General features: G+C 42.1%; 1 protein-coding gene across 1 annotated transcript in view; it reads left to right on the plus strand.

Moving 5' to 3' along the window:
• The first annotated feature begins 2,076 nt into the window (after positions 1-2,076).
• The window catches only part of NAF1 (nuclear assembly factor 1 ribonucleoprotein), a 32,645-nt gene continuing 18,376 nt past the window's right edge, over positions 2,077-16,345 (plus strand). The window contains exons 1-2 of the mRNA XM_084758383.1: positions 2,077-2,462; positions 6,382-6,544. Coding sequence (XP_084614509.1) covers positions 2,200-2,462; positions 6,382-6,544 — 426 coding nt within the window. The 5' untranslated portion in view covers positions 2,077-2,199. The remainder of the gene's footprint in view (positions 2,463-6,381; positions 6,545-16,345) is intronic.

Below are 16,345 nucleotides of genomic sequence, written 5' to 3' on the forward strand. Positions count from 1 at the left end.
TTCTTATAAGGGTCAGCTTTGTTTTAGGGTTCTAGAAAGTTGTATGGCCTTACTGGAGGAGGTGTGGCCTTGTTAGAGGAAGTGCGTCAATGATTGGGGGGGGGCGTGTTTGAGGTGGCCAATGTGACACACACACCAGTTTCCTCCTTTCTGCCTGTGAATCAAGATGTAGAGCTCTCAGCTCCTTCTCCAGCACCGTGTCTGTCTGGATGCAGCCATGTTACTGCCATGATGGTAATGTTCTAAACCTCTGAAGCTGTAAGCCAGCCCTAAGTATACATTTTTCTTTGTAAGAATCACCTTGGTCATGGTGTCTCTTGACAGCAATGGAAATCCCAACTAAGACAAGGCTTGAGCCAGGTTTATGGCTACTGTGAATCTTAGAGTCGCATTACTTCCCAGACTGCGTACTTCAGCATCCTGCCTTGCCACTTGTCTTCTCTACACTCCATTTTCCCCATCTGTGCATTTCTCTGTCATAAAAATGAATTGTATGAAAAAAAAAATACCAGGCATGGTGGTTACACCTTTATTCTCAGCCTTTAATCTCAGGAGACAGAGGTAGGTGGAGCTCCGTGAGTTCAAGGCCAGCTTGATTTATAGAGGGAGTTCCAGCAAGCCAGGGCTACAGGGAGAAACATTGTCTCAAACCAACAAATCAACGAACAAACAATACTATCTGCATCTATAGTACCTTTCTCTAGTACACAGATATCACTTGTTTTCCAATTTATCTTTTCTACTGAACTACTAATTCCTTCTGAGTAGGATTGTGATCCATAATTTTTCTTTCCAAGGCAGGGTTTCTCTGTATAGCCTTAGCTGTCTTGGACTCCCTTGGTAGACCAGGCTGGCCTTGAACTCAAAGTCATCCACCAGCCTCTACCTCCCTGAGGGCTGGGATTACAGGAGTGGGCTACCACGCCCAGCTTCATTATCTTCTTGTATACTTAGGTTCCTCAGCAGTGTGTAGCTCACAATAACGCTAAGTAAACAATTGTGTATTTTGTGAAATAATGGAAGAGCTGAGAATTGAACACATGCATATTGATTTGGGATATCTGAACGTTGCCTAATCATTGCGTTAGTATACCATCTTGAATTCTTGCCTTATCTGGAAAGATTTCCATGACACAACCCACCAGTCTTAACCCGCCATTGATCTGCTCTTGAATCTTGTATGGTATATTTCAATTATCTCCTCAGGATTTACTTCTGCTTTTAAAACTTCTACTGGACTGTAAACACTTTAATATACATGGATGCCTGGATTAAATCTTCCTTTAGTTTAATTGAAATTCTTTATGGAGCCCCTGTAATAACTTGTCAGTAAATCATATATACATTTTTACATAGTACTTCATAAATACGTATGCCTACTAAGTCGTTACAGTATTATTAGGTGAGGTATTGCTGCATCAAATTGAAAGACCCAGAAAACCAGAACATTCTGATCTCTCCCCTAAGTCTTCTTTGTTTTCTGAGACAGGGTTTCTTTGTGTAGCCTTGGCTATCTTGAAATTAGCTCTGTAGACCAGGCTGGCATCAAACTCATAGAGATCCGCCTGCCTCTGCCTCGGGAGTGCTGGGATTAAAGGCGTGCACCGCCGAGGCCTCGCTTCTTTCCCTAAATCTTAACTTTGTGCTCGAGTGCCTTCCAATCTGACTAAAGAACACCCAGATTAAAATGCAACATTTTGAGGTCAGCCCACCCTTCCTATGAAGCAGCATCAAGTGTGATATAGGCATTGTCATAACATCAACAGCAAAATCCCTTTGCCGCTGCTGTTGCCTTTTCAGTGTCCTGAAGCATGGAAAACGAAATAGTTTCTTTCCTCATTCCTTTTCTTTCTTTTATAGTGAGAGTATAAGTATGCTTTTTATCTTCATTTAACTTTCAACAGAAATCACTAAGAGTGCCTTTTCAAGATTGCCTGGTTCAAGATTTTCATGCACAGCAGTGAAAGCGGCGGACTTAGGACCGCGCGGAAGCCGTACTTGGCGTCCTCCCAGGCCCTGGGAACTCGCGTCCCGTCCCGTGACGTCACCCGCCCTCCCGGAAGTCCCGTGAATGACGCCGGGGGCGTGTCTTCAGGCCCCTCCGCGTGCAGTTACCTGAGAGACGCGCGAGTTTTGGTTCCGCCGCCGCGAGCCGGGGAGGAGAAGCTCGAGTTGGTGGTGGGCGGCCCGTGCGCTGCCATGGAGGTGGTGGAGGCCACCGAGCAGCTGCAGACGCTCAAGTTCGGCGGCTCCGGCCAGGCCTCCGCAGCCCCGCCGCCACCTGAGGAGCTCCGGGACGCCGAGCAGGCCGAGCACGCCCCGAGTTCCGAGGCCGGCGGAAGCGCGCCGCAGCCGGATCGGCCGCCGCCGGGCGAGGCCCGCGCCCCCGGCTCCGACGCCGTGGAGCTGCCGCAAGTGCTGCAGGCCTCGTACTCCTCGGACTCGGATTCGGATTCCGACAGGTCGAGTGCACGCGAGCCCTGGGGGGTGCTGCCCGGGACCCGGGGCGCGGGGACCGGGGTGTCGGGGGAGGGAGGAGCCTAGGTGGTACTTAGCGCGAGCGCTTTGCCGGCCGGCGCAGCTGATGCTCAGGGCGTGCACGTGCGCCCTGGGGGCGAGCATCCCGGCCTCGCCGCATTGCTTTTCCACGCTCTGGGCTCGGTTCTAGGAGTTGCCACTCCCCTCCCAAACTAGTTAGACCATGGAGTCACAGGTACAGTCAGTGGCCTGTTTACAGTGTAGAAACCCCGACATTTGTACGTTATTTTTGCCGTGTTAGTGTCGTAGCAGCTCAGTGTAGCGTATACTTTTTAGGCTTTATAACTTTCGACTTTTGTTTCAGTTCAGAACTGCTACTTTTTCCATCGAGTCTACTTTTTTTCAGACGTTAGGGGTTGAGGGTGAGGAAAAGGATTCCTTTTTTTTTTAAATGGTAATTATTTATGCACATTAGTGTTCTGCCTGCGTGTATGTCTGTATTGAGGGTGTCAGAACCTACGGAATAGGACTTACAGACGGTTGTGAGGTGCCATGTGGGTGCTGGGACATAAACCCGGGTCCTCTTCTGGAAGAGCAGCCACTGAGTCATTTCTCCAGCCCTACTTGATGTTTCAAAGTCGATTCTCCCCCAATCCCAGCAAGGGTCTCATATATCCCAGGATGGTCTATAGCCTGGGACAATGACGTTGGTTGAACTCCTGATCCCCACCACCCTTCACACACTAGACAGTTAATGTTAATTAGGGAGCAGGATTCTTATGAAATTTGCTAACCAGTATCTGGGGCGCTGTGCTTTACACAGACACTTCCTCTGTGTCTTTTTTAAAAAAAGATCCAATGTTATCAAACTACAAATATTTGAGCAAGCATGGGGTGAGGGGGTTTTCTTCTGAGCAGGAGGACAAGGTAGACACATGATTAGGAGATGCAGCATTTTAGAAAGCCGTTGACTAAGGGAGAATAAGTTTCTCGTAGAGGGAGAAGAAGAGATTGGTGGATGGAGTTAGGCCAATTATGAACCGCTTGGCTTCTTGGCCGGTCTAAGATGATAATCCATCTTGTAATCAGAGCCTGCACTGCTGGGAAAGTGATACAGGATGCAGATCAGGAGGCGGGTTTTGAAGTGAACCATGAGCTATGATGCAATAGTATAACTGAATAGCGTTTGGAAATGACTTCTGGCCCTTTGGCAGGGGTACCAGATATTTAAAGACATTTTAAAAAGGTACATTTTGCTGGTGTGCCAGGTAGATGACGTCTTGTCAATAGATTTCAAGGTTTTGGTAAATGGTCCGCCCCACCCCCAACCCCCCAGCCCCCCCCCCCCCCCCCCCCCGCAGGAGACATGAACAGACATCTCTTCGTCCCAGATAGTGCACAGTAACAGGCAAAGAAAGTTCCACCCAAGCCTAGCTTAGGGAGCAACGTGCTTATTGTGCTTGTATACAGGAATACAGGTGACTCAGTAGCTCTGTCATGGAAGAGCCCTGGAGCTCTGTGCTGTGCTGTGGTGGCAGCTCTGCCAGAAGGCTCTGCCTAGTAGTTACTGCTTTTATAACTTGAGGTTAGGGCCTTGTGAGTTGCACTAGTTTCTTGAGTCTTCTGGGGCCCCTCTCCTCCCTCACGGAGGCAGTGTTTCAGTTGGGAGGAAACGGCTACACAACGGTACCCCAAGATGGCTTTTAAGCTGTGGACAACCTGCATTTTGAAAAATGCTCTGGAGAATAGGGAAGGAAATAACTTGGTGAGTAGGGATCGGTTTCAGAGCAAGTAGTATTTGAGTTGAAAATTTAGTAAGGGATACATGTTTTCTAGGCTGAAGGTACCAAATTGAAGATACTAGGAGTTTGGTGGATGGTAGAAATAGGTTCCATGTGAGGAGGCGGAGGAAATCGGGTCTGGATGTTACTAGAAACCTGACATTCTAAGGATCATGTCTTTATCTTGTTCACAGTGTAGATGTTTTGGAGGAGCATTAACATTTTTCTGTAGGTTTAAATATTTTCTTTTTTGGTTTTTCGAGACAGGGTTTCTCTGTGTAGCCTTGACTGTCCTGGACTCACTTTGTAGACCAGGCTGGCCTTGAACTCACAGCGATCCGCCTGCCTCTGCCTCCCGAGTGCTGGGATTAAAGGCGTGCGCCACCACGCCCGGCTTAAATATTTTCTTAGTTTAAAGTACAAACCCGTACGGCTACCATCTTGGTTTAACAACTGTTAGTATTTTGGTATAACTAGTTGCATGTTACTGGACCATTTAAAACTAGTTTGCTGCAGACATCATGACATTCAAATACATCAGCATGGCATTCTTGTTATAATTGAAAATGCTTTTTTCATGTAACATATTCTGATCATGGTTTGCTCCCTCTTCTCCCCCCAGCTCCTTTCATCTATCCCAAGTTCACACCTTCTTTCTCTGTCTCTTTAGAAAACAGACAGAGCATTCCCTCCCCAGAGTCTGTTAGCTGAGGGTAGCTTCAGAATTGCTATGTAGCCAAGGGTGACCTTGAGTTTCCGACTCTCCTGCTTTCAGGAAAGCTGAAGTTTCAAGCATGTACCACCACGCATGGCTTAACGTAGACGTTCTTTTATATAAACACAGTACTGTTGCTAAAATCTTAAGTGTTATCTCTTGTCCAATCACAAATTTGTTTTTAAAGCAAGAGCAGGAGCTCATTTGGATGCGAGGTAATGAGAAGGTCAGAGTAGCAGCAGTGGGATGAAGAGTCATTGTGGAGAGAGGCCAGTTTTGTTGTTGTTGTTATACGGCTGTTACAGAAAATGTTAGGTGAGAAGCAATGTCCTGAAAGAGGGCATTGTGGGAACAGGAAGTAGAATAGATTAGGAGATTGGACTGTTATGAGTGAACGAGGATGAAGTACTTTTAAAATGATGCCAGGGTCTCACCCGCCACAGCTGGATGGAAGACTAAGTCGTGAAATAAAAAGAGGCCATAAGGGAAAGACACTCACTGAGTTAGAAGAATGCGTTTCCCCCTAGCTTTTCACTTGCTGGAAACAGGAGTGAGGTGTGTACGATTCATATAGTTGTGATTGCTCTGTGCCTAGGTGTTAGTAATGTCAGGGCTGAACATGGAGGCGTTTCTCTGCATGTGGATGATGACTGAGATCATTGCAATGAATGTTTTACGCCTGAAGAGTGCAGAGAAAAAAAGGTGACTGTGGGTAAGACACTTGAAAATAACATAAAGAACAGGCTAAAGTAGGGGGTCTGGTTGAGTCAAGCCAAAGTTTTCAGAGTGAAGTGGTCACCATGGCAGCTTTGAAGCCCTTCCAAGGTGATGACTGAGAGGAAACTCCTCATTGAATTAAGTAGCCCCATCCATACGTGACTCAGACAGGTGCTTTGCCCAGAGTTACTGATAGCTACTGATTGTTGTGTGCATCATTTGTATTGTACTCATAGAGATTACATGTGGCACGCTTGGCCCAGAGAGGGCCCAGGCTTTATATGTTTTTAATCGTCATGTATCCAGTGCCAGAAATAGCATCTTCCCACAGGTCTTCATGGCACTGCTATTACATTGACCTTCTCATGACCTTTTCATTCTAATGAGCCTTGTTCTTGCTTTAGGTCAGGGAATTCAAAATGAACAAAAAAGTCTGGGTTTGGTGGTATACAACTTTAATCCTGGCACTTCTAGAGACACAGGCAGCCAGATCTCTGGTTCAGGGCCAGCCAGGTATACAGAATTCCAGCACAGCAAGAGAGTTACACAGAGAACCCCATCTCTTACGAGGAGGGTTAGGGATAAGTAGAAAAAGCTAATTGTTTCCTACTGGGAATCTGTTTGTTTGTTTGTTTGTTTGTTTGTTTTTAACGAAAGTACCTGACTAAGTTTTCAACTTTTTCTCTACAGTGAAACAGATTCAGATAGTTCAAGTTCCTCCTCTTCTTCTTCCTCCTCTTCTTCCTCCTGTGTATCTCTTCCTCCAGTGCTGTCAGATGGAGAGGAAGATGTACAAGTCGAGAAGGAAAATAAGAATATTCCTCTTAAAACAAAAGATGAGTTGCTTCTTAATGTAAGTACCTACCTAACATTGCTTGCTCCATGAGTTCAGTGCTCTTGCTGGCTTTTTGCATGTACTTCTGCTGAGCTTTGCCATTCTTCTGTAAAGAGTCATGTGGGAAGTTTCAGAAGGCTTCTTCTAACCCTGACACATGAGGCATTGCCTTCATTTTGGTGACTGCCTTGTTTCAAGCCTTTCTAGGCAGGATACAGGTCAGTCAGTTTCAGCCCACTTGCTTATTAGTATACACAAACAACCCATGGCCTCGTGTTCATTCCTTAGCACTACCAAACAATGAGAAAGATTACTGTTTGAGCTGGTTTTCTGTCAACTTGACACAAGCTAGAGCCCTCAGAGGTGAAGGAACCTCAGTTGAGGAAATGTCTCCGTGAGATCCATAGCTGTGAGGCTTTTTCCCCTAGGCTGGGTTTCTCTGTGTGTAGTCTTGGCTGTCTAGAATCTGGATAGTGATCACTGGAGGAGGTCCCAGCCCATCATGGGTGGGGCCATCCTGGGGCTGTTGGTCCTCTGTAAGAACACAGGGCATTGTGGTGCACGCCTTTAATCCCAGCACTTGGTGAGGCAGAGGCAGGTGGCTCACTGTGAGTTCAAGGCCAGCCTGGTCTACAAAATGAATCCAGAACAGCCAAGGCTACACAGAGAGTCACTGTCTCGAAAAACAAACAAATAATAAAATAAAATAAAGAACACAGGCTGAGCAAGCCAGTAAACAGCACTCCCCCCCCACCCCCCACCCACCCATAGCTTCTGCATTGTTTGGTCCACAAATCGGAAAGCTCTTCCACAATAATCAAAATCTTTTTAATTGATTCCTTTTAGAGTTGTAGAACACAAAATTTACTAGCTTTAATGTGTTTTAAGCTTTTTAGAATACCTAATCACTTGAAATCTTGTATTATTTTAAAAAGTCAATATTGGGAAACATATGGTTTACATGAAGTGGGTTATATTGGTGCCTTATTGAGGTTGTTGGCAAAATTTTCTGTGGGGTTAATTTACCTTAAGTTGTATAAACGGATAGAATAACAAGCTTGGTTGAAACCTGTGGGAAGAGAATAGTCTCAGAAATTAGAGTAAAGGCCAAATTGCTTGTTTTGGGTCTAGTCCATGCACTTTGGTAATTATAATGCTTCTTAAAAGTTTGGCAATTGTTAGCTGTAATTAGTATAAAAGACTAAATTGGTGACATCCAATAATATGAAATTTGAAGGTTGTGTCTTTCTTGGCTGGATTCTACCAATATTACTTGTTGCTCATAGTAATTTTTATATCATTTATGCTTGACGTGGTAGGCTTTTGGGGAAGTGTGTCATGGTTCAGGTGTTAGTTCATGATGAATTCTGGCAAAAACTCATAATCAAGTATTTTCTGAAAGTACAGGGATCCCTGTTGGTCTGTTTTACCTGTATCCTGATGATCTTTCGGAAGTCCTTGGATTATAAACCCAGCAACTAGGAGGCCATAATATTTAAGAAATATATCTGTATAACTTGATTTGCCTTATTGGGTCTGAATTTCTTAACATTGGGAATCTTTTGAAATTTAAGGCAAAATCTCACTGTATTGACACATGCGCGCTCGAAGGGGAGCAGTTTCTGAGTAGAATACTCAGACTTCCGTGAGAAATCAGACAGGGTCTTTGGCCACACAGGCCAGCAGCCTTGTTCTTTGAGGACTGAGCTCATAACTGGCTTTTGCATCTCCCTGGCACTCTGTGACATAGTTGACTCTGCTGGTAGGTTCATGGTCAGCAGTAGTGATCTCAAGAATGAATATGAGTAGGTATTTTTTCTTTATTTGTTCTCAAGAAATTGTAACATATCTGTAACATATGCAAAGTACTTTAAACAAAACCAATCATGTTCCCACTTTAATATTTTCTAATGGAAAGACAGCGAATAGATCAGAGACAAATTCTAGCAATGTTGTTAAAGAACTTGTATTTGGCTCAAATGCAAATTGCTTGTTTTTTCAAAGTACACTGTTGTCCTTTAGAACTCTGAACAGTGCTGGTGTACTCCTTTTAGCCCTGGAACTGGAGTTACAGACGAACAGGCGTGAGCTGGCTTGTAGGTGATGGGAATTGAGTTTTTGGTCTCCTGGAAGAGCAGCCAATGCTCTTAACCATTGAGCAAACTCTTCAGCCTCTGTTTATTTAGGTTTTTAAGACAAGAGTCTCTCTACATAGCCCTGTTCTGGAACTCACTATGTTAACCAGGCTGGCTTTGAAACTCACAGAGATCTGCCTGACTCTGCTTACTGAGTTCTGGGATTAAAAGTGTACCCCATCACACTCAGCAAGTTTTTAATTTTAAAATTAATTGATTTTTTTTTTTACTAGATATTAACAGTATTAGGAAGGAAAAAACACTACTGCTTTGTTGCTAGAGGTAGTGGAGACATGTCTCTGGTTTGCTCTAAATCCCTGACTCAGTAAGGATCTGTTACTACTCTCTCAAAGGATTCAACAAGTTCAAGGCATGAGAGTAGCTTGGGGGAAAAATCTAGAGGACAGGGAGGGAGAGAGAGAAAGAGAAAAAAAGAGGGGAGGGAGAGAGAAAGAGGTCTACTGATATATGGCTGGTTTTTTTTTGTTTTTTGTTTTGTTTTGTTTTTAATGAGGGATTTAATTTGCTACCTATCTGGTTACACAGCCTTGAACAAACAATGGAACCCATGGAATGCATATTGTTTGCTTGGCTTGAGCTTCACGGCCATCCCTGTTTGTGTGGGCAGGTCCGTAGGAGGCCAGCATGTGTAGGAAAGTGAAAGCCTGAAAGGCACGTGGACTAGTGTTGATAGTGGGAGTGCCTGTGAGCCAGTTAGCAGGAAGGAATGTGATGGTCCGTCTGGAGGAAGGTGGGGATTGGGTTATTAGAGTGTACAAGCCAGGTGGGTGGTTTTCTGACAAGTAATGCTGCAGTTGGATTATCAGTGTTAATTGATAGAGGCAAGTACTCGCAAGTGATTGATGCTAGGCTAAGGTAGAACTCAGTATTGTGAGAAGATAAGACTCACCTCACCTCAAAATAACAAAAGATTACTGTAAAGTTGGGTTGGAAAGTCATGGGAACTAAGGCGGCTGTTGGGTCATTGTTTCCACGCCCTTTGGCTGTTCTTCCAGCGTCAGTGGGTGCCGTGTGATTTTTGTCTTTCCACGCTGTGTTCGCCTCTAGCTTCATGGACTTCTCCACCTCCCGCTCTAAACGCAGCATTGTCTTGTAGGCTCCCTTGACTGGCTAGTGTTTTATTTCTTTTAGAACACTATTACTCGGTTTTTGGTTTTGTTTCGTTTGTTTAATAACATGTTTATTAAGTATCATTCTTCTGGGATGATTTTTGCTACAACTAGTTCTAGGTGCTGTTGGTTGCTTTGTTAAGACCTTGCATGGGTCACTGGCACTCTTAGGCAGTGTTAATTTCATGGCTTAGCATGGAGGTGCTGGATATAAGCAGTCTATTAATTTAATACTAATAAAACTGAAGAAAATGAGTTGTTTTTGCTAAGTGCTCCAAACAGTTAATGGCAGCTTTCAGTTTCTGTGGGTCCTAGGGGTGTCTGGATCATGGGCATGCTCAGCTACATGCAGGTCTGTGTCCCATCTGCTTGTGAAGTGTTTCATCTCTGAGGAGTGTTCTGTTCAGATGTGCAAAGCTTCCTCTTTACTTACTGCTTTCAGTCTGATTTCAGGCAAGAATGCTGCCTCTGACTCAGTCTCCTTAAGTCTATCCTATTGTTTGAAAATTAGAACTCACTGATCTGTCTATAGGTTGAGCACCCTTAGTGGGGAAATCTGAAACTTTGCGAATATTGACATATAACTTTTGTTTAATGTGTAAAGTTATTTGAAACATTACATAAGATTACATTTAGGCTGTGTGTATAAGGTATGCAATAAACAATGAATTTCATGTTTAGGTTTGAGTTCCAGCCCCAGCATATCTCATTCTGTATATGCAAATAGCCAAAAGTCAGAAAGCCAGGATCATTTCTGGTGCCAAGAGTTTCTTATAAGAGACACTTGGTCTTTACTAACTGTTGCTCATGAGTTACAGGTATCTGGAAGTAACAGTGAGGTAACTTGGAGATTATTCATTTAGAACTAAACCTTATTGACAGTGTTTTTAAAATTGGATCATAGTCACATTTTGTCATCCTAAGAAAATTAAAAATAAAAGGAGGCCAGGCATACTTGTAATCCTAAGAGTCAGTTGGAGCAGTGTAAGTACTATGTCTCAAAAAACAAAAGCTTATGAGGGAGGTAGTCAAGGGAACAGGGAAAAAGAGATTAACCATAGAGGAACTGAAAAGGGAGTCCTAGTTGGCCATGTTGATGATGTCACAGTTATAGACTCTGATGTGTGTTGCAGGATAGTTTTCCTCTTGGCCCCAGGCTCCTAGAATAAAGACTCATGAGAGTCAAAATATATTTATAAGTATATAGGCCATATAGCTAGGTACTTCTCTGACTAGCTCATAACTTAAAATAACCCATTTATTCTAATATACGTTGTGCTATGTGGCTGGTTACTTGTGCGCAGGTACCATGCATCTAACCTCACATCTTGCTGATGACTCTCCCTCTTCTGGCTCTCTCTCTGAATCCTTTCTGCCTCCCAGATGTCCCGCCTCCTATTTCCTATCTAAGCTGTAGGCCATCAGATTTACTCTTGGCAGGGTGGTAACATCCATACAATATACAAGATATTCCTTCTACAGATGTGTTATTTAACTGATTGCATTTCTTCAGCATAAAGGTTCTATAGAGCCTACACAAATGTAAGGCAACATATGCATCACCACCTTGGAGTTCTGTTAACCTTCATAGCATTGATTGTGTGTCACTGAATTAGAAAATTAGACTCTTGAGAAATTTCTCAGAAACTTACACTCTGAGCACTTTCTTCATTCAAATCAAATATAGTTGAAAATTTGAATTATTAAAAACATTAGAGATGGTAATGTTTCAAGCTATAAACTAGAAATGAATTTTATACATTGTTGCTTATTTTCTTGTTTTAAAACCTGAAAGACTTGAACATTTTAAAATTGGGACTTTGGTGCTATGGGGTTAAAAGGTGGTCAGTATTCAATAGGGATAATCATGTGTATCTATGCATATGGTACAGCATGACCAAGAAAACACTAAATGTTGGTCAGCTGTCCCTGAGAAATGAAACTTCCTAATCAAGACTGCCTTTGTTTAGAAAAAAAAATGTACTGCATATTTGGGTTGAGTATACTTACTTATTTACCTGATTTTCTTATGCAGACACATTTAAAACATCTTCATATGAAGGGGGAAAAAAAAACTATCTGGGCCACCACAGGTGGTTAGAAGTTGCAGTGAACTATTTCATGCCTGCTTGATAGCACCAGCTCTTGTGAAATTGTGTTGAATTATGGTCTACACTAATCGTTACTGAATGTGTATTATTTATCATTTTGTTCTAAATATAGGGAAAAATTTCTTTAAGTTTAAGCTTATTATGACTAGGTAGGTTTGGAATTTACTGCATTCTAATCTGGATACTAATGAAAATTATCACAATACCTGGTGTTTAAGGAGAGTTTTTATAAGCTTGGAGAAAGATTATTTTTAATTAGTATTTGATATTATGCAATCAGAATTTTTTAAAAGAAGGTTTTGTCTTTCACTATACAAATGATTACATAAAGCCTATTAGCAGCATGCCAGAGATGCGGCCGTGATAAAGCACCTGCCTTAATGCTCACAGGGTCCCAGGTTCCATCTAGCAGTTAATGAGTGATTTAAACTTCAAATGAACGTTTCCATGCACTAGAGTATCTTTACATTTCCAGTGTATGTATACATGTGTGGTTATAATTACATGGATCCATTCCATATTGTTACTTTCACTGGTAGACTTTAATAAGTAATTTGTCTAGCTGAAGTGTGAAAATACCATTAGGTTGAAAGAGTAATAGTTACAGATTGTCAGAGGAGTGCTGTGTATTAAGCTGTAGGACTGAGAAAAGAAGGCAATTTGCCTTGCGTTAAGGGAAGGTATCAGGGCCGAACAGGCTTGTGAAGAGGGTGTGAACTTGTCCGGAGAAGAATGAGTGACACATGGCAGTTGTAGTCTCACTCAGTAGGAACTCAGAAAATGATAACTCTGTTCATTTATCAGCCACACAGCTAATGTCAGTAATAAACTGAACCTTTTTTTCATGTTTTCAAATATGAGAAATGTGTTCTGTGGCATTCGACAGTGCCTTTTCTCTTAGTTTTATGTAAGATTTTTTTTTGGGGGGTGCCATGGGGCAGTGTTCCAAGACAGGGTTTTTCTGTGTAGGGGAGGCTGTTCTGAACTCACAGGCATCCCCTGCCTCTGCCTCCAGAGTGCTGGGACTACAGGTGAGCGCCACCACGCTACTTTTAGCAAGATCTTTAAAAAATTTTTTATTAATTTATTCATATTACATCTCAATAGTTATCCCATCCCTTGTATCTTCCCATTCTTCCCTCCCTCCCATTTTCCCCTTACTCCCCTCCCCTATGACTGTGACTGAGGAGGACCTCTTCCCCCTGTATATGCTCATAGGGTATCAAATCTCTTCTTGGTAGCCTGCTATCCTTCCTCTGAGTGCCACCAGGCCTCCCCATCCAGGGGATGTGGTCAAATATGGGGCACCAGAGTTCATGTGAAAGTCAGACCCCACTCTCCACTCAACTGTGGAGAATGTCCTGTCCATTGGCTACATCTGGGTAGGGGCTCGAAGTTTACTGCACGTATTGTCCTTGGCTGGTACCATAGTTTGAGCAGAACCCTTGGGCCTAGATCTGCCCATCATAATGTTCTACTTGTAGGTTTCTAGAACCCTCTGGATCCTTCTATTTCCCCGTTCTCCCATGCTTCTCTGACCTAGAGTCCCAATAGGAAGTCTTCCCCTCTGTCCCACTTAGTCTTCAGATAACAAAAGATATGTGTAAACTTGTTTATTGTTTTAAATTTTTTCATACTGAAGTATAATTTTAACTTAGTTTTATATTTGAGCCTTTTGCAGAGTTTTTTTAATGAAGTTTTTTGTTGTTTGTTTTTTTGTGGTATTTGTTCGTTTGTTGTCTGTTTTTGAGACAAGGTCTCACTATGTACTATGTAGCCCATCGTGGGCTTGAACTCTTGAGATCTGCCTCTCTCTAAGATTAAAGGTGTGTGTCCCCATGCCCATTCTTGAACAATGATTTTGTTGACAGTCATGTTAGAGGAAAATAGGATGAAACCATAATCATCAGAAAAGAAAAGCTAAAAGACATTTCAAAGAATCAGCGACCTTTTTAGGTACAGCTATCTAATGAGTTGGCCTGAGACTGGTTTGTATCATCTAGCAGTAATTAACGAGGGCACTAATTGTGCACTGAGGAGATGGCTGCGTTCACAGAACTCTGAAGCTTCTCCTGAAGAAGTTGAAAAATTATAGACAAAGTACTACATATGCTCATAGTTCACAGAAACTGTACAGATCTAATCCACTCTTTTTTCCAATATGTCTTAGCAGATATAGGAAAAATAAAAATTCACTCTTGGCTCTCAGCGCTCCAGAGATTGGATCCTACTTTCCAACCATATCTGAAAAGGGAAGGCTCACCTAATAGTGTCAGGTAATTGGCATGCATTCTTCTGGGGTAATAAGAGAAAAGTGGCCACATAATTTATTCCACTTTCCCCACTTTTCTCAGTTCTGTCCAAACTAGTACCAGAAGGGGTTGGTTTCTGTGTGGAATTTCTGCTTCTTCCTCCCAGAGCCCTGGGCTGCTCTTCCATTTTTGTGAGTGAAAACACAAATAAGAGTCTTGAGAAAATTTTACCTTACATCACCAAATGGCCTTTTTTTTTTCTTTTTCTTTTTTCCATAGTAAACCTTCAAGTAAGGAGCTAGAGAAGTCAAAGCCATTGTAAAGGATGAGCATCATGTTTTAAGGGCCTACTTTTGGCACAGTAGCTCTTTACATTTTTTGCTGAAGTTTTTTGTTTTGTTTTGTTTTTTAAATAGGATGCATTTTGAATGTTATGGACTACATATTTGAGTACTTTGTTGAACAGATAACCTTGTATACTTCACAGATGTTTCAAGAATCAGAATGTAATATTCTTAGAAGTGTTGTTAGGGTCTTTTGTTCGTTTTGGTTTTTTATTTGTTTGTTTGTTTGTTTGTTGTACTTTACTTTGCTGTGGGGCAGCCTCACTGTTTAGTTCTGGCTAGCCTGGAACTCTCAATGTAGATCATGCTGGGCTCAAAAAAGGGCTCCACCTGCCTCTGCCCACTAAGTGTTAGTATTAAGGGCAGGCACCATTTCATCATTCTTGGGTCTTGACATTTTATGACTTGCTTATAAGGAACTTTTCAGAATATCATAGTGATTTTGTTCCAGTCTGGTATGGAGTTTCCATTCTCATTACACTGCCTTTTTGATGGTAATTCCTCAGCTTCTTGTAAATTGTGTTGTTGGACATTTGCGCTAAAAGCTTTTGCTCAGTTTTTTGCATTACAGAGACTGATAGCAGAAAGACTTTGCTGAGAGCATGTTAAGTGGGAGGAGCAGATTCGGAGCTGAAGGTATTAATAGCGAATGCCTAGCCACAGTGGAATCCAGTCTAAGTTATTTAATGGTATTATTTAGGTTTTGAATAATGGAGGATTATTTTGTCATGGTGAGTGAAGGAGTTTTGTTTAATGTAAGCGTTCTTAAATTGTGTTTGTATCACTTTTGCCTCAGAAAAACCTTTGACTTAGCTGTGGGATGTGTAGGAAATAAATGACTTGAACTTACTTAGTGTATTGAATTTTTGTCATTCCTTTACCAGAAGTGCCTGGTGTAGTGTATGTTCAGGTAGCCCCTTTGACTGAGGATGTCAGGCCTTACCTATTCTGTATTAACCAATACAGAAAATAGTTTAATTCTTTGGATTTTGAGGCACTGGACATTTTATGTATATTTTTAAATAAGTGACATCATAAGTGCTTGTGTTTAGTTGCAAATAATGTACATGTGAAACAAGCTTTTAATTTTTTTTTTTCTTTTTTCTTTTTTAAATTTGGGGAACTAAAGTATATATTATTCACAAATCTTCATTTCCCGAGTGGAATATTTAGGTTAGCATTAAGATGATTCAGTAATGTGGTACTTGCTATTGTAATATAATTTTAAATTTTCACCTGTGTTTGTGGCTGGTAGTAGATCATTGTTAGTGCCTGTGTATGTGTCTTGTGCTGCTTCTGTGTGAGAATGTAAAGTGACATTATGCAGAGGACTTAAATGCAGTGATGAGAATGTTTAAATGTGGTTGGACAGACTTGAGACTGGCTCAGTTACATTCCAACATAACCAGTGCGGTTGGTCTCTTCCTATTTGCATATGTAAAATAGAGGAGATTGTTTACAGGTGTTCCAAAGTGGATGTAGGGTAATCCAGCTGAGTTAGTTTTTCTAATCTGCAAATAAGTACCCTTGTCTCTTCAGCATCCTGGGTTTTATTCATTACTTAATGGTGAAGGTTTTTCTGTCCCATTTTCCTTTCATTATCTCTGCATTGGATAATTCAGAGATGCCTTCCAGTTCTTTTAAATCCTGTATGCAGTCAAGATAGCCACGCCCATCAGTATGTATTCTAGCTGTTTTCCCCCTAAGATTGATGTTTGCATGTTTTTATTTCTTGTCACATGGATAACCTTTTACCACCTAGAGAAGTAAAGTGTTTGGCTTGTGTTTCCTTTAATAGAGGATAATATGCCTCTGAGGAGATTTACGTATTGTCTGACCAGGGCAGC

Source organism: Acomys minous, assembly GCF_964271855.1.
Source record: "Acomys minous genome assembly, chromosome: 15".
Classification (NCBI taxonomy): domain Eukaryota; kingdom Metazoa; phylum Chordata; class Mammalia; order Rodentia; family Muridae; genus Acomys; species Acomys minous.